The sequence below is a fragment of the Dendropsophus ebraccatus genome, chromosome 8 (genome assembly GCF_027789765.1).
Source record: "Dendropsophus ebraccatus isolate aDenEbr1 chromosome 8, aDenEbr1.pat, whole genome shotgun sequence".
NCBI classification, from domain to species: domain Eukaryota; kingdom Metazoa; phylum Chordata; class Amphibia; order Anura; family Hylidae; genus Dendropsophus; species Dendropsophus ebraccatus.
In genome coordinates this window covers 13,499,324-13,517,920 of record NC_091461.1, presented here as the reverse complement: position 1 = coordinate 13,517,920, position 18,597 = coordinate 13,499,324, and the positions used below count along the sequence as shown (strand labels likewise).

The 18,597-nt window shown below is 46.1% G+C and overlaps 1 protein-coding gene across 2 annotated transcripts in view; it reads left to right on the top strand.

Moving 5' to 3' along the window:
* The window catches only part of FAM131B (family with sequence similarity 131 member B), a 51,267-nt gene extending 35,532 nt beyond the window's left edge, over positions 1 to 15,735 (top strand). For both annotated transcript variants that reach the window (XM_069978829.1, XM_069978827.1), the window contains exons 3-7: positions 1,480 to 1,512; positions 3,229 to 3,322; positions 3,427 to 3,612; positions 13,659 to 13,790; positions 15,188 to 15,735. In XM_069978829.1, coding sequence (XP_069834930.1) covers positions 1,480 to 1,512; positions 3,229 to 3,322; positions 3,427 to 3,612; positions 13,659 to 13,790; positions 15,188 to 15,558 — 816 coding nt within the window. In that variant the 3' untranslated portion in view covers positions 15,559 to 15,735. The remainder of the gene's footprint in view (positions 1 to 1,479; positions 1,513 to 3,228; positions 3,323 to 3,426; positions 3,613 to 13,658; positions 13,791 to 15,187) is intronic.
* Positions 15,736 to 18,597: the final 2,862 nt, after the last annotated feature.

The following is an 18,597-nucleotide window of genomic DNA, read 5'->3' as shown; positions in this document are numbered from 1 at the left end:
CATGTGGAGTATAATGTATAGTAACTGTATAACCCTGATAACACAGCAGCTGGATATGTGATATATAAGTTACTGTAAGTATAGCAATCAGCATATGGTGTATAATGTATAGTAACTGTATAACCCTGATAACACAGCAGCTGGATATGTGATATATAAGTTACTGTACAGTATAGCAGCATGTGGTGTATAATGTTTAGTAACTGTATAACCCTGATAACACAGCAGCTGGATATGTGATATATAAGTTACTGTACAGTATAGCAATCAGCATATGGTGTATAATGTATAGTAACTGTATAACCCTGATAACACTGCAGCAGCTGGATATGTGATATATAAGTTACTGTACAGTATAGCAGCATGTGGTGTATAATGTATAGTAACTGCATAAACCTGATAACACAGCAGCTGGATATGTGATATATAAATTACTGTACAGTATAGCAGCATGTGGTGTATAATGTATAGTAGCTGCATAAACCTGATAACACAGCAGCAGTTTGTAGATACAGGATGGAACTGCAGATCCCTATAATGCAGTAGTGTAGTACAATAGGCTAGAATAGAGAAGCAGGGCTGCTGTGTGGTCACATGACTGCAGCGGGAAAGGGGTGTGTGTACAGCATGGACCAATCAGGAATTGAGAATCACAGAGCTTTGCAGGAGGACAGTGACAGAAACTTTTCTATACAGCAGTGTGAATGGTTGAGTGTGAGTGCGGGCACATTATAGCAGGGAGCTCTTACACCAAAGCAATGATTTTAAACCAAGTCACAATTATGAAAAAGTGTGAACTCTTCTTGCAAAGTGCTCTCAATCCAAGTTACTCTTAAACCAAGGTTCCACTGTGTATATTTTGGTAAAGGATTTTGGTTGATAATGAGGATACAATGGAAAGTGCTTGTGATGATCATGTTATTTCTGTAGGTCTTTATGTGAGTGTAACATGTAGCAGGTGTCAGTGTGTGTGATATAATGTATAGCTCGATATCTGTAACTTATCTTCTATTCATCCTCTGTGTAAATGTGCAAAGCAGTCTATGTCTGCCTGTGCTCTTCCTCCTCTCTCTCTCTCTCTCTCTCTCTCTCTCTCTCTCTCTCTCTCCTTGTCTCTTCCTCTTCTCTCTCTCCCTCTCTTCCTTTCTTTCTTCCTCTCCTTCTCTCTCTCTCTCTCTCTCTCTCTCTCTCCTTCTCTCTTCCTCTTTTTTCTCCCTCTCTTCCTTTCCTCCTCTCTCTCTCTTTCTCTTTCTTCCCCTCTCTCTCTTTCTCTGTCTCCTTTGCTCTCTTCCTCTTTTTCTACCTTTCTCTCCCTCCTCTCTCTCTTTTCCTCTGCCCCTCTCTCTCTCCTTGTCTCTCTCTCTCTCTCTCTCTCTCTCTCCCTCCCCTCTCTCTCTCTCTCTCCCTCCCTCTGTCTCTCTCATTTGCTGTGTCTAGTTCCATGTTGCCTCTCATGTGACTGTTCTCCCTCTCTCTCAGACACGAACAGACTTTTCCTGGGACGGAATTAATGTGAGTCCAGCATTAACCCTGCCTGTCGCTTCTCTCTCTATCTCGGCACTCACTGTCTCACATTGCTTTACTTCTCTCGAGCCTCTTTACATTACTGCTTTACTGGCTCAGAATGCCACATTACCAGTATAACCATTGCATACTCCAACCATCTGATAATCCAAAATGTCTGTCAGACCCATTGTACCCCACAAATACCAGATTAAGAATTGTGCCGAGGGCACAGGCGCATGGAGACAGATGTATTGTGCCATTCACTGTTCTGGATCCCCTTAAATAGTTTGACACCCATAAATTGTAGAATTCAGTGGTGAACTTATCATCTGTTCTAGTGTTGAGTAAACTTCCTGAAACTGTCCGGGTTCTGTAACTTCTCTGAACCTGAAGACTTGGCATTTAACTCCTTGTGTCTGGAGAAGGTGGAGGTAGCCCGAGGACTCTGGGAAACATGGACACAGCCTATAGCCTATGGTTGTATCCTGGTTTCCCAGGACTCCCGGGGGTAGCACCCACCTTCTCCAAGTGTGGTGAGTTAAATGCCGAACGTTTAGTTTCGGAGAAGTTGCGGAACCCGGACAGTTTCATGAAGTTCCCTCAATAGAAATCCAATATTTCTCAACAGTAAACCAAAAAGTTACTAGAGATGAGCAAATTTACCAAAATTTGTTACGGGTCCAATATGGCTGAATCAACCATAGAAAAAAGCTGGAACCAAATATCTTTGGCCTGAATTGAAAGTTTCCCAAATGGCCTGAAAAGTTGTATCTCAGGTCTGCTAGGGCTTTATCCAACTTTATCCCGGCAGCGTAACCCTAACCCTACAACCCAACCCCTTCCGGGAGTCTTTAACCTTTAAAGGGTTATCCAGCGGTACAAAAACATGGCCACTTTTCCCCCTCTCTTGTCTCCAGATATGGTGGGGTTTCAAACTCAGTTCTATTGAAGTAAATGGAGCTTAATTGCAAACAACACCTGACCTGGAGACAAGAGAGGGGGAACAGTGGCCATGTTTTTGTACCGCTGGATAACCCCTTTAACCACTCTCCTGATCACTAAAGTGGTGGCTTCCATTTTGAGCAAATTACCCAAAACAAATGCTAAAAGTTTCAAACTTGCTGAAATTCTGGAAAAAAAAAAAAAAAACTTGTAATGACGACTCGATAGCTGACAACATTTTGTCCTACGTTAACCTTCTATTTGTCTTGATTGCACAAGTCTAAATTTTTTGAGTCATGGTGGTCAAGTCCAGTTTTTCTTATGATTCATCGAGGATTTGATGTGGTGTAAATGTCTCATTATGGCGGTCTCCACCATCACTAGAATGGGGGGAATCAAATACCCCTTCTGTAGAAATATTGGGCACTGCTTATCATTTATACCTGTTGGGGATGTAGCCATATGAATGGTTGGATCCCCGGCCATCTGAGAAAACCTCTAATGAATCTTAGGAGAATCTCCACCATGTCCGGCCACCATTAGAGTCCACCCCTCCTCCACTCACTTTCTCTTTTTGCACTTTCTATCTCTTTCACCTTTGCAGCGAGATTACGTAGATACTTAACAGTCTCTGTCTCTGTCTCTGCACCTCTCTCGGCTCTGAGCACAAGCTGTCACTTGTCTGTCAGTCTCTTGATCCTGTCCGTTCTCTCTCTTTATATAAGTCTCTATCTCTCTTTTCCTGAGCGATCATTTCCTCTCTCTCTTATGATCTGTCAGCTATCAATGGAAGACACAACCTCGATCCTTCCTCGATTGAAGAGACATTCTAATGCGTACGGAATTGGTGCTCTCGCCAAGTCCTCTGTCAAAGGTACTGGACATTCTGTGACCATCCTGGCCCAGGAGCGGGGCCAACCTTCTCTCTATGCCATAAAGTCCACATAATGACCCCCTTAACCTTCTCTCTTATCGCAGGTATCTCTCGATCGATGAAGGATCACGTGACCAAGCCTACAGCTATTGGTTCAGGGCGTGTTGCTCATATGATAGAATGGCAAAGTTGGGGTCAACCACCGCCTCCGACCAATGAAAGCACTCGAATGGACAGTGATGCTTACTCTGACCTGAGTGATGGCGAGAAGGAGGCGAGGTTCCTGGCTGGTGCGTATGGTGTTGGATATAATGATAGAAATTGAATATATAAGCTGGAGTTTAACACATGTACAGTAGTCCTAACCTTTGAAATATTGTGGACGGTCATCAATCAGGCAAGCTGCAAATTACGACCACTTATGGGCAGCTACTGTATAGGATTGTGCTGTGACATCAAGGCTGTGGTGGAAGCAGAGACTCACAAGGCCCCTATTCACATTACAATGAAGGCAGATGAACTCGATAATTTCATCGGGACCAGTCAACTGTGTAACCTGTGTAACCAACAGCATGACTTGGAGTCCTCTTAGACTAAAGGCAATATTACATGGCCGATGGTGAGGAGCAAGCGAGCGCCGACCTGTCAGATCAGCGCTCGCTTCCTCCTTCCCCGCTCGCTGATGGCGCTATTACACGCAAGCGGGTAGGATCAGGGGAGGAAGCTACGGGAAGGACTTAAGATTGTCCGGGGAACCCATAAGAGAACCCAATAACACGGAGCAACAGCCAGCAGACCATCGCTATCGTTAATAAAAATTTTAACACCTTAAATGATAAGAATCAGCTACATCGTGCATATCAGCTGATCGTTGCCTTTTAAAAGTATTATACAAGGCGATTATCATCAATAACAACCGATAATCGATCAAATTCAGCGGATAATCGCTTGGTGTTGTATGGCCTTAAGCGATTTTTCGTTTTCTATGATTAACAATAAACAATTGCAAATAACCTGCAATCTTTTACCATAAAAACTGGAAGCAAAGTCGTTCGTTACAATCTAGTATACAAACATGATAACAAACGAAGAACGTGTACATACACTGAAAGATTTGCAAATGATTAACGATGAATGGCTCAAAAGATGCGAGCGATGACAAAGGACAAATTTTTGTTAGTCATTTGATCGTTGCTGCGTACACACAGAAAGATTATCGATAAAATTCAAACGATATAACGATTTTTCGCATGGTAATCTTACTGTGTAATAGGGAAGAGAAAGAACAGGTATGTTGGACTTTATTTGTTCAATCCTTTTGTTCTCAGAAAGATAGGCTACAGCCAGAATAGTATGGCAAAGGTTGTTCCCATTTAAAGGGCATGGAAGCGTGGCTGAGCCATAACAAGCTTAGAGGTCAGTAACCCTTTAAGGCCAGGTTCACGCTGCATTTTTGCGACTGTTTAACGGATTAATTTTTTTTTTCATTGACCTCCATTTTAAAAAAAAATCTGTTTTTTTTTTTTTTTTTTGCAAATTTCACAAAAACGTGGTTGACCATGTTTTCCTGTATGTTAAAAGTAACCGGTTAAAAAGGGATCTGTTAATCGGACTGCAAAAAAACTTTTTAGTGCTGGAGAAGGGGAGGCTGAAAGAAATAATGTGCACTCTGATACCGCGTACCTCTGCTCCGATCCCCTGTACCGGCCACTTCCTGGTTAGAGAGGGGATCTGGGACGTGACGTTTCTGGCCCGCTCAGCCAGTGAGTGGCTGTAATGGGGTCCTGCCTCGGCCACTGGCTGGCAGAGAAGGCCTGACACGTCACAACCCCCGAGTTCCCTCTATAACCAGGAAGCTACCGGGGACTGGAGCGGTGGTACGCGGCATCAGTGCTGGAGCCGGGGAGGTGAGTGCACGTTTTTTCTTTCAGCTCCCACAGCACTTGTACAAAAAATCGCCCTGCCTGAATTTGTCCTTTAAATAAGACAGAAAATCTCCTCTACATAAGAGGCTAATGAGTACACAGTGGACTGGAAGCCATGGCAGGTTAGCGCTGATCACCCCAGGATTGTGGGAGACCTCTATAGTAAGGACAAAACAGGTCAGTACCTGGCAGACTGGTGGTTATACATGGTGAGCGCTGAGTACACTGGGGATATGGAGGACATAGTACAGCAAGCACCGGGAGATCAGGAGGTCAGCGCTGGGGATCTGGGGAGGTAGCAGGTCAGCGCTGGGGATCTGGGGAGGTGGCAGATCAGTGCTGGGGATCTGGGGAGGTGGCAGATCAGTGCTGGGGATTTGGGGAGGTAGCAGGTCAGCGCTGGGGATCTGGGGAGGTAGCAGGTCAGCGCTGGGGATCTGGGGAGGTAGCAGGTCACCACTGGGGATCTGGGGAGGTAGCAGGTTAGCGCTGGAGATCTGGAGAGGTAGCAGGTCAGTGCTGGGGATCTGGGGAGGTAGCAGGTCAGCGCTGGGGATCTGGGGAGGTAGCAGGTCAGCGCTGGGGATCTGGGGAGGTAGCAGGTCAGTGCTGGGGATCTGGGGAGGTAGCAGGTCAGCGCTGGGGATCTGGGGAGGTAGCAGGTCAGCGCTGGGGATCTGGGGAGGTAGCAGGTCAGTGCTGGGGATCTGGGGAGGTACCAGGTCAACGCTGGGGATCTGGGGAGGTAGCAGGTCAGCGCTGGGGATCTGGGGAGGTAGCAGGTCAGCGCTGGGGATCTGGGGAGGTAGCAGGTCAGCACTGGGGATCTGGAGAGGTAGCAGGTCAGCGCTGGGGATCTGGGGAGGTAGCAGGTCAGCGCTGGGGATTTGGGGAGGTAGCAGGTCAGCGCTGGGGATCTGGGGAGGTAGCAGGTCAGCGCTGGGGATTTGGGGAGGTAGCAGGTCAGTGCTGGGGATCTGGGGAGGTAGCAGGTCAGCTCTGGGGATCTGGGGAGGTAGCAGGTCAGTGCTGGGGATCTGGGGAGGTAGCAGGTCAGCGCTGGGGATCTGGGGAGGTAGCAGGTCAGCGCTGGGGATCTGGGGAGGTAGCAGGTCAGCACTGGGGATCTGGGGAGGTAGCAGGTCACCACTGGGGATCTGGGGAGGTACCAGGTCAACGCTGGGGATCTGGGGAGGTAGCAGGTCAGCACTGGGGATCTGGGGAGGTAGCAGATCAGCGCTGGGGATCTGGGGAGGTAGCAGGTCAGCGCTGGGGATCTGGGGAGGTACCAGGTCAACGCTGGGGATCTGGGGAGGTAGCAGGTCAGCACTGGGGATCTGGGGAGGTAGCAGATCAGCGCTGGGGATCTGGGGAGGTAGCAGGTCAGCGCTGGGGATCTGGGGAGGTAGCAGGTCAGCGCTGGGGATCTGGGGAGGTAGCAGGTCAGCACTGGGGATCTGGGGAGGTAGCAGGTCACCACTGGGGATCTGGGGAGGTACCAGGTCAGCGCTGGGGATCTGGGGAGGTAGCAGGTCAGCACTGGGGATCTGGGGAGGTAGCAGATCAGCGCTGGGGATCTGGGGAGGTAGCAGGTCAGCGCTGGGGATCTGGGGAGGTAGCAGGTCAGCACTGGGGATCTGGGGAGGTAGCAGGTCAGCACTGGGGATCTGGGGAGGTAGCAGGTCACCACTGGGGATCTGGGGAGGTACCAGGTCAACGCTGGGGATCTGGGGAGGTAGCAGGTCAGCACTGGGGATCTGGGGAGGTAGCAGGTCAGCGCTGGGGATTTGGGGAGGTAGCAGGTCAGTGCTGGGGATCTGGGGAGGTAGCAGGTCAGCTCTGGGGATCTGGGGAGGTAGCAGGTCAGTGCTGGGGATCTGGGGAGGTAGCAGGTCAGCGCTGGGGATCTGGGGAGGTAGCAGGTCAGCGCTGGGGATCTGGGGAGGTAGCAGGTCAGCACTGGGGATCTGGGGAGGTAGCAGGTCACCACTGGGGATCTGGGGAGGTACCAGGTCAACGCTGGGGATCTGGGGAGGTAGCAGGTCAGCACTGGGGATCTGGGGAGGTAGCAGATCAGCGCTGGGGATCTGGGGAGGTAGCAGGTCAGCGCTGGGGATCTGGGGAGGTAGCAGGTCAGCACTGGGGATCTGGGGAGGTAGCAGGTCAGCACTGGGGATCTGGGGAGGTAGCAGGTCACCACTGGGGATCTGGGGAGGTACCAGGTCAACGCTGGGGATCTGGGGAGGTAGCAGGTCAGCACTGGGGATCTGGAGAGGTAGCAGGTCAGTGCTGGGGATCTGGGGAGGTAGCAGGTCAGCACTGGGGATCTGGAGAGGTAGTAGGTCAGTGCTGGGGATCTGGGGAGGTAGCAGGTCAGCACTGGGGATCTGGAGAGGTAGTAGGTCAGTGCTGGGGATCTGGGGAGGTAGTAGGTCAGCACTGGGGATCTGGGGAGGTACCAGGTCAGCACTGGTGATCTGGGGAGGTAGTAGGTCAGTGCTGGGGATCTGGGGAGGTAGTAGGTCAGCACTGGGGATCTGGGGAGGTACCAGGTCAGCGCTGGGGATCTGGGGAGGTACCAGGTCAGCGCTGGGGATCTGGGGAGGTAGCAGGTCAGCAGTGACACATGGCAGCTCTGAGGACACAGTGACTAATGCAGGTTTCTTATGTAAGCATTGTCTGTTCTGTAGGTTTGGTGATTTATCACTGTCCTCTGTACAGATGCCGTGATCACAATGGGCAAACCTCTGTTTGTTTTTTTTATTGTATTACAACATATAATTACAATTATATCATACAACATATTCATTTATTGTGTATCACATGTTATATTATACTATTATACTACTATTATAGTTTATAGTGTTATGTTACTACATTATGTTTTATAGTATTATGTTAATATTACTTCTTTTCAAGTATCTCCAGTCTTCCAGTACTTATCAGCTGTTGTATGTCCTGCATGAAGTGGTGCATTCTTCCCAGTCTGACACAGTGCTCTGCTGCCACATCTGTCCATGTCAGGAACTGTCCAAATCAGATGAGGTATTCTATGGGGATTTGCTGCTGCTCTGGACAGTTCCTGACATGGACAGAGGTGGCAGCAGAGAGCATTGTGTCAGACTGGGAAGAACACACTACTTCCTGCAGGACATACAGCAGCTGATAAATACTGGAAGACTGTAGATTTTTGAATAGAATATATAACTTTCTGACTCCAGTTGATTTAAAAAAAAAAAAAAATCCTTCTGGAGTACCCCTTTAATATAAGATGTTATAGTATTTATAGTATTATTTTATGCTATATTATGTTAGATTGCATTACTACACTGTATATCACATTATTTTACTCTATATTACATAGGTTTATTACACTACATCATGTTACATTATATGGTTTGGTACATATTTGTTTACATCACATGATTTTCTGTTATGTTGTGCTGTATTTTTACTATTATATTACTCTACGTCTCCATATATTATATTACATTACAGTATTAGGCTATGTTCACACTATGTAAATCTACGGCCGTTGTTTTCACCCGGCCGGACATGTGCGCCTGAAACTATGGCCGTAGAAATACGCTCATACGGTCTAGTCGTGAAACTACGGCCGTTGTATAATTTTGTTTGTTTCTGAGCGGGATGAAACAAGTCATTTATTTGGAATACTGCGCCCAGCCCAATAAACCACACAGGATTTTTTTATTTCAAAATCAAGTTTAATTTTGCAGAAATAAGTATTCCTCGCACGGCCGCATTGAAATCCACGGCCGTAGTTGGAACATTACCGGACGGAAATAAATGACATGTTCATTTTTCACGGAGCCGCGAAAACAGCAACCGTTGTCTGATACGTAGTGTGCCTTGTACGACCGTAGTTCAAATATATTGCAGCCAAGGCATAAACCTCAAAACTACGGCTGTAGTTTTGCAGTTCGGACTACGGCCGTAGTTTTGCAGTTCGGACCACGGCTGTAGTTTTGCAGTTCGGACTATGGCCGTGGTTTTACGTAGTGTGAACATAGCCTTACACAGCGTTACCCGTAATTGCATTACACCGCTGTGTGTTCTATCACATTACTATAGGCCATATTGTATATATTATATAGTTTATATTGCGTTACCCTTTATTACATTCTCTTACACTTTATCATATTCCATGATGATACCTCCTTATTATTTATAATATACTATAACATAACGCTGTGTTGTATTACATTGTGCTATTACGTACACATTACAGCATGTCATATGTTTTCTTACTGTTACAGTATGGCACTAGAACCCTGGACACGACATGACAGATCTATTGCCGTCCTGTCAGTGTAACATATAGACTATGTCAGTGCTTCAGAGCTGCGCTCCCTGTGTATATCGGTGCACAGCTCATTGCTGCAGATTTTTTTTTTCCGCACTCAGAGAAATTTAACACCAGACGGGGGAGAGGAAGGGCCGATCCCCGCAGAAGCTCACACTCAGCAGTCCCATTCTTAGAAGGTGGCAGGACCTCAGCTAACAGGTCATACAGCATCAGGACTAGTCTGCTTATGGCATGACCAGGGGATGGAAGATTATGGGGGTATACCTTTTACCTTCAAACCCCCTTCCCACTATGATCCACCCCCCCCCCCCCCTCCAATATACGGAAACCACACTGAGTGATGATCGAAAATATCAGCCACAGCCGCCTCTTTATTAAATGATAAACATAGAAAAATATTAAAGGGGTTGTTCACCAAAAATGTTTTTCTTTCAAATCAACTGGTGTCAGAAAGTTATACAGATTTGTAATTTATTTCTATTAAAAAAATCTCCAGTCTTCCAGTACTTATCATCTGCTGTATGTCCCGCAGGAAGTGGTGTTTTCTTTCCAGTCTGACACAGTACTCTCTGCTGCCACCTCTGTCCATGTCAGGAACTGTCCAGAACAAACAAATCCCCATAGAAAACCTCTCCAGCTCTGGACAGCTCTACACCACTTCCTGCAGGACATACAGCAGCTGATAAGTACTGGAAGACTGGAGATTTATTTTTTTTTTAAAAGTAAATTACGAATCTATATATTTTTTGCCCCAGTTTATTTGATTTTTTCTTTTTTTTACTGAGCTAACCCTTTAACGTAAACATCTTTTCCATAGCAACTTAAATGTAAAGATATTATTGTAAACCATAATAATAATAACCCATACCCAGCGGAGGTGACAGATAGCCCAACCCGGGCAGTACAAATGCTAACAATAATCCCTAGTTACACCGCACCGTCTTGGGTGCATTTGTGTGCATCCGTTTTGATTTGTTTTTCCATTAACTTCCATTATAAAAAAGACGGATCCGTTGTTTTAACGTACACAAAAACTTAGTTGACCTCATTTTTGTCTTCATTTTGATCCGTTTTTTTTTTTTATAATGGAAAAACGGATGCACAAAAATGCATGTGTTTTTCATCTATTTTTCATCTACTTATTCGCAAAAAACGGATGAAAAACGTAGTGTGAACCCAGATTAACCATTTAAGTAGTAACCACCAATCCGTACCCATACAACATTCCAGATAACAAAAATGGAGTCTTCCCCATAACTTAAAATTGGCCACCCAACCGACTCATTTAGGGCCATCTGTGACAACCCCTCTGCGGGCTGCCGCAACAATAAAAATGTCCATAGCCAACCCCCCACTGTCCAAAATTTTTACAACAGGGCGGGCAGGCAGGTTGTCTTGGGTCCAGACGCATGGAGAATGAGGTAAGCCCTCCACAGCCTACATATACCTCTCCACCTGTTTCACTCCCCCCACGCCTCTAGCGCTTCTCCTGTATCCCCCCTCCCTACACAACGCCTCTTCTCCCCTGACCTACAGCTCACCCCTAACCCAGACTTCACCCTCCCAGCATTTAAAGAGTTATTCCACTCAAACATAACTTGATATGTTTCTGCCTATGGTGAGACTAACAATTCTTTCTATACTTGTTATTATCTATTCAGTCTCCTTCCCCCAGTTCTCAGCTGCTGCTTTCTGCTAAAGACACAAAAATCTGCGTGTGATCTTTTCCCTCTGTCTTCCCCCCCCCCCTTTCTGAGACAGCTGATGTAAAAAATCTGCATCTGCTTCTTTATAATGCCGGGAGGATTAATTACAGAGAGTTCATCAGCAACTTGATTAACTTTCTCAGACCTTCTGTCTCAGAAAGGAGGGGGAAGGAGGGGGAGACAGAGAGAAAAGCTCACACACAGATTTTCGTGTCTTCAGCAGAAAGCAGCATAGAACTGGGGGAAGGAGACTGAACAGATAGTAAAAAGTATGGAAGGATTTGTTTGTCTCACCATGGGCAGCAACATATGTTAAGTTATGTTTGAGTGGAATACCCCTTTAACCCAGTCATGTACAGGCTGCCACTATGCTGCCCCTGTTATCGCCTTCCCTGAACCAGCTGATTATCTAATGTATAAGGCAGAGATGGGGAACCTTCCGCCCACCAGCTGTTGCAAAACTACAATTCCCTTCAAAGCTTTAGCTTTGGCTAATCATGCATGATGGGAATTGTAGTTTTGTAACTGCTGGAGGGCCAAAGGTTCTCCATACTTAGTATACGGGCTACAGATATCGGGGGAGGAACTTGTGGGCCCAAATGAGCAGACGAGGGGCCCTTTAATACATTTTCCATCATGGTCTGTACTCCTCCATCTGAGCAAGCCTGAGTCTATCCCTTCCGCGCAGCCAGTATTTGCATTTTCTCCGAGTCTCCCTCATTTATATCCATTAGATTCCATGACATGTATTTTCCTTTCCGCACGTCACCATGTTCGGAGTTTGCCAGGTTCCCCTCCTCGCCGTACATCAAGAGCCCCGTGGGCTGCGACGTTAAAGAAGTGAATTCAATTCCACCTACAGAATATTGCATTGAGCGGAGGAGTTATTTTCCCTATCCGGAGCAATCCATCTTCTGACCGGAGCCGCAATTAGGCGCATTAACCGGTGCAAATGTACGGCGGCTGTGTACTCCACTGTGTGTGTACAGAACGGCTAAAGCTGCACAAGAAGAGGCCATTGATTGGGCTTCATGGCTGCTGAAAAGGCGCCTGCTGGGGGCCGGGGTTACTATGGCATTGCCCTGTTTTATTAGGTCTGTGTATAATAGAATGAAGAGAGGAAAGTGAGGTCAGGGAACCGGAGAACTGTTAGGAAACCAGCAGAAGTGTGAAGTCAAGCAGCGTCACGTCACTGCGAGATAAGGAAAGCGAGTTACATTAGATTTAACCCATATAATGATGTGTATCTTAAAGGAGTACTCCAGAGAAAAAAATGTTTGGAATCAACTAGCTTCAGAAAGTTCTCCAGTCTTCCAGTAGTTATCAGCTGCTGTATGTCCTGTAGGAAGTGGTGTATTCTTTCCAGTCTGACACACTGCTCTCTGCTGCCACCTTTGTCCATGTCAGGAACTGTCCAAAGGAGCAGCAAACCCCCATAGAAACCCTCTCCTGCTCTGGACAGTTCCTGACATGGACAGAGGTGGCAGCAGAGAGCGCTGTGTCAGACTGAATACACTGCTTCCTGTAGCACATACAGCAGCTGATAAGTACTGGAAAACTGGAGAATTTTTAATAGAAGTAATTAATAAATCTGTATAATGTTCTGACACCAGAAAACTATATTTTTTTTTCGGAGTACCCCTTTAAAGGGAACCAGTCATGCTTAAAGTACAGTCCAATCCGTGGACATCATCATAGAGCAGGAGGAGCTGAGTGCATAGACATATAGTTTTGTAGGAAAAGACTGACTATTAGTTGTGGACTCCACTGGACTCCAAACCCCAGGATGAGCCAAGGATGAGCCTACGTGTAATAGCGGTGCGCGGCCGCCGACTGACGATATACATTACCTATCCAGGCTGCAGGGCTCCTCTTCCTCTGTGCGTCTCCCCGGGTCCGTGCGCACCAGCTTCAGAGTGGCCTGTGTCAGCTAAGAGGCCACTCAGCCAATCACTAGCCACTCCCGGTCCCGGCCAGTGATAGGCTGAGCGGAGGCGGGGAGAAGCACAGAGGAAGAGGAGCCCTGCAGCCTGGATAGGTAAAGTATACCGTTTAAGCAAGGGCTGCAAGGGCATCGGTAATGATGTCCCTGCAAGACTTGTTAAACAATTATCGGGCCGTGTAATAGGCCCAGTAAACGAGCGCCGAGTGCTCGTTTACAGGTATTATCGGGCCCCCATCGGCCCGTCTAATAGGACCCTAAGTTGGACAACCCTACTCTCATACTGTGTAATGTATGTGTGCTGTGCCAACATGTGTGAACGTACCCTTACCAGACCTATAGGATGAAGCAATCACCAATGTAACAATGGAGCTGACCCTCCGACTTTTGTTGCTCTTTGGTTTCTCTCATTTCCTTTTCTCTCTTTTCACCCAAGGTGTTATGCAGCAATTTGCGATCTCTGAGGCAACGCTAATGGCCTGGTCATCCATGGATGGGGAAGAAGAAAGCGTCAACTCCAACCAGGAAAGACAGAGTGAAACGTATCAAGAGCTGCTGGAGAACCAGGGTAAAAGTCTATGTTATCCATGATAGGTTTCTGGAAAATTAGGAGCGGTGACCCGAGAGCCAGATACAACATCATTGGGAGACCTAGGATTGGCAAACCAAAATAGTTGGGCGGTTCAGGCTTGGTTCCCCGTATTTTAAGATCAGTACAAATTATAAGACAAGAGACGAACTCACAATAGTATTAGGGTCCCATTAGACGGCCCAATCAGTAGTGTAAACAAGCGCCAATCTCCTAGATCGGCACTCGCTTACATTGTTAGCAATGTCCGTGCTCCCTTATGTCCTGCTAGCTCCGCCCCACTTCCGGCACTGTCTGAAGTGACGGTCCATTCAGCCAATCATTGGCTGTGGCGCTCTCCCAGTGACTGGCTGAACGGCCTGTCACTTCAGACAGTGTCGGGAGCGGGCAGAAGCTAGCAGGACGTCAGGGAGCACGGAGAGGTATGTATACGTTTTCCTTTTTTATGAATTCATCAGCCTTCGGCCCGATGATTTTAGATCAGCGCTGATCGTTATCATCGACTGATCGCTGTCTCTATTACACAGAGCGATAATCGCTCTGATTTGTCCTATTATTTCTCTGTATAATAGAGCTCTTACATAAAATTACTGTAACGTGCAAAAATAACAGTGCCAAAGAGTGGCCAAATAATACTTCTATTCTTTGTCCACATAATGCCTCCAAGATGGCATTATGTAGTGTCTGAATAAAAAGTGCTGACACATACTGCAAAAGTAAATGTGCTGCAGCATACAGTACTCAGATCCAGGTCTAGCATTAGGGCTAGAGCACGACTAGGAGGAGCACTAGGTGCACAGCACGACTAGGAGGAGGTCAGGTCAACGCGTGCGTTCTACTCGTTCCCCGCTGGCTGTGGTATTAGTCGCACAGAAACAAGCATGTGCGGGGGTGGGGGGTTGCAGGGAGCTGCGAGACGGGCGACCCCGACAAGCTTTTGATCCTCCCAGTAGCCCATTGGAAGAGGGTGGTTGTCTGCTGCCACCGCTCCTATTACACAGAGCGTCGGCCAGTAGACCATCGCTATCGGGGGTGTTGGCTGGTCACTGCCTTTTAACTTGACCTATTTCATCAAGCGATTATTGGCCGAAACAGCTGGTAATCGGCCAAGTATGGCCAATAATCGTTTGGTGGGCCCTTAGTGATAGTTCATAGATGTTTATTTCCCTATCTAGAGCATCATGGTGGCGGCTTTGGGACAATTCAGATTTTTGGAAGCAGAATGGATAGAATTATAGAGGAAATAAGGATGTCCACTGTTACTGATGGCTGATAGAGCAATGTGGAGTGGTATCAATGTTTAACGTGTTCTTTATGTCTTCCCTGTCCTGTCCTCCTTCTGTGTTCCCTATAAATTTTCTCCTCCCCATGTATAGACAACCTTGCACAGGCACACTCTGACTGCTGGCCGCATTCATACGTGTCACAAGGACTCTACTGCCTGGGCTCCTCTGAAGCGTGGGCCAGCAGCGAGCAGTCGCTGACAGTATCTCCGGCACCAACAGGGGTTGTGCCCATAAATCCTGGACCTGAGCTTGAAGAAAACATCTGTGAGATTGCCCCTCAGTTACTGCACTCTAAAATATCCCCTTCAGAAGATGACGATGCCGTCTGCCACGACTTGCAGTCTCTTTCCCCGCCACGTGAGGAATGCGAGAGTCCCCCACACAGCCGGAAGGTGTCGGATGTCGCCACATCAGGGGTGCAATCCGGAGAGGAGGACGAAGAAAGAGAAATGGAAAACTGAGTCACTAAGGGGATCTAGAGGAAGGAAATGACGTGTGAGAGACTGGCATCTGGGTGGGGTCATTTATCAACACTTCCCGCAGGGCGATTGGCAACTGGATGGAGTTCATAGTCCACCGGGACCAAAAATAAAGTCTTGCTGCTTTCCAACCATTTGCACTCAAGAAATGCCCCCAGTCTGTACTGCAACATATTTTTGATACATGTTGCCCATGGTGGATATCTTGGGGAGGTTGCGTTCCATTACGTACATCAGCAGTCTATGGTGTGCTCATTCTGTCCCAGTCCCTCCGAAACAACCAACGATCAAATTGGCACAGTGGGCCAACCCATTGGACATATGGCAGGTACCATTATTTCCAATTTTCATTCCATAATTTATTTTATTTAACCCTAAACATGCACTTACTAGCCTCAAATTAACAACCAGATGTGGTCGTACGTAGTCCACATCCCCCTTAATGTGTTGTATAGGAGTATAGGCTATACACAGTACCATAAGCAGAGCACACAAAGCATGACCAATGACTACGAAACCCTAAACATACACTTATTACGAACAGATGAATGATCAGATGTGGTTGTACGTAGTCCAAAACCCCCTTAATGTGTATAGGCTGTATAGGCTTTGTCCAGCTATTTCCCAACATAGTATTATGGCATATCACAGCCCCCTTTAGGGCAGTAGAGGTTCCATAGTTGCACCTTCAGCCCATATATTTTTTTTAATATTTCACATTATTTTCTCATGGGAACCACTGTCTTCCTAGTCTTATAAATTTCTACTGATGCACTTAGACAACCACCAGGGCTGCCCAGTCCACGGACCCCCGTTCAGAGCAATAGACGCTCCATATATGCACAATGAGCCACCATTATATTATAATGACACGTCATGGGAAACTCCGCTTTCCTAATTTTTTCCATACGTTTTTTGTAAACTTTTTTTATGCTTAAAATTATGCACGAATGAGGAGCAAAACAACAGCATCGAATGTCACGAAGGAAAAACTCCAAATGCTTTCAAAGGGATCCCTTTTCTCTATTGATGCTTTTATCTTGCTCCGGGATCCACTGGATTACCGCTATCATATTGATCCATGGATTTTGGAAAAAAAACAAAAAACAATGCTTTCATGCTTGCACTTTACTGCTGCCCCCTGTTGGCAGCAAATTGAATTGATAAATGACCCCCAGCCCATAAGAGTGTGAAACAGCGGGCATCAAGGATTAAAAAAACAGCAACTAAGAAGCAATGTGCAAAAGGAGACACAAGCTGTCTGTCTGCCCTACCACCACCACCGCAGAAACGTCTTCCCATGTTGTCCGAGAGATGAGGACCACCTTCCACCCCCGTCCATACTCATCTGTGATAAAGACAAGTCCAAGAAGTTCTGATCATACCCTCTCCTGAAGTTCTCATATCTCAAAAAAACGACAGGCTCAGGTGGTGGAAAGAAAGACTGCTTGGTTTGGGGAGGTCTCGCATGCCTTAAAGTGACCTCCTTAAAACATCCTAAAAATCATTGCCAAACCCCCCCCCCCCCCCCCAAAAAAAACAAAACAAAAAAAAACTTATATCTGCATTCCTGCCAAAGAACCCAGAGCATTGCTTCATTAACCCTACCCCCTGCCAAAATTCTAAAGGGCATTGTACTTCATTCTCTTGCCAACTATTCCCATGCCAATCTTAAAAAAATTTCATGCCAGGCGTTTTACGGCATCCATGTTATATACTTTTTTTTTTTTCTTTCTTTTTTTTTTTTTTTTTTTTGTTGTTATAAATTTCATTGTCTCATTTTCTGGCTTGCTGGAAACATTCACCTGCAAAATTCAGTTATTGAAACCTGAATGGTCTACTTGCAGAGCATTGCTCTGACAACAAAGTTTTGCAAAAAAAAAAGTTTACAGTTTCCTAATGGATTATTCCTTATGGCAAAGACCTGCAGAGCATCATGGCACTAACCTCTTGTTCTTGGCCTATAACCCACCCTGTGATAGTACTTATAAGTTTACTTATCAAAATGATCTTTTTACCATTATATTGCAAGGTACAAATCATGGTGACCTCCTCACGTTTACATATAAGACCCTAGGGACTACAGGGACCATCGTAGCTGAAGTTGTTTGATAACAGGGGTGGTTGCCTACAGGTTGTAGGTTCCTCTTTACCTACAGTCTACTGATAAATCTTAAGGTCATGGTCTCGTGATCTGCAAATACCAGTTGTGGTGACCACCACCAAATAGATTTGGGTTGTGGTGACCGTGAGGGCATTTTGCTTCCAGTCCATAGAAAATTGTTGGTTGTCCACAATATTTTCCCATACAGGTTGTGTTGATTTCTCACCTGCAGATACAGGTTGAGATGACGTCTTTCATGGCTTCATCTCCAGTCTACAGATATTGGTTCTGGTGCCAACTTTGCCTTTGATCTCTAGATACAGTTGGTGGTAACTTTTTTTTCTTTTTTGTCTGTGGATAAGGATAGTTTGTCCTACAGCTCTTGGATCTAGGCTGTGGTCAAACCTTCACCTGTATATACAGGTTGTGGTGACCTATTTGTCTTCAAATAACATAAAAAGTTTATAAAAAAAACAGGTTGGGTTGACCATTCTTTAAGGTGACAAATATGATGATCACCTTCTTACCTCTTTTCTTACAGTTTTATGAAGCCTTACCCCCTCTTTAATCTACAGATAGAAGTATGGGTGACCTTCCAGTCTATGCACATACAGTAGGTTGGATTGGCCTCTTCATCTAAGTATATAAATAAAGATTAAGGGGAACTCTCCACTATCACTCTATAGATGCAAGATAGAAGCACTCCATCTTCTATCCGCAGAGACAGGATAAGGTGACCTCTTTGTCTTCTCTCCACATATTTAGGTTGGGTTGAATTCTTTTTCATCTAGAAACACAGGTTGAGTTGACCTCTTCATAAGGTCTACTCAGATTGAGAGGACCTCTATATCTTATGTCTACAAACACCAATTGGGTTGACCTCTTAATCTTCAGTCCACATGTACAGGTTGTGATTA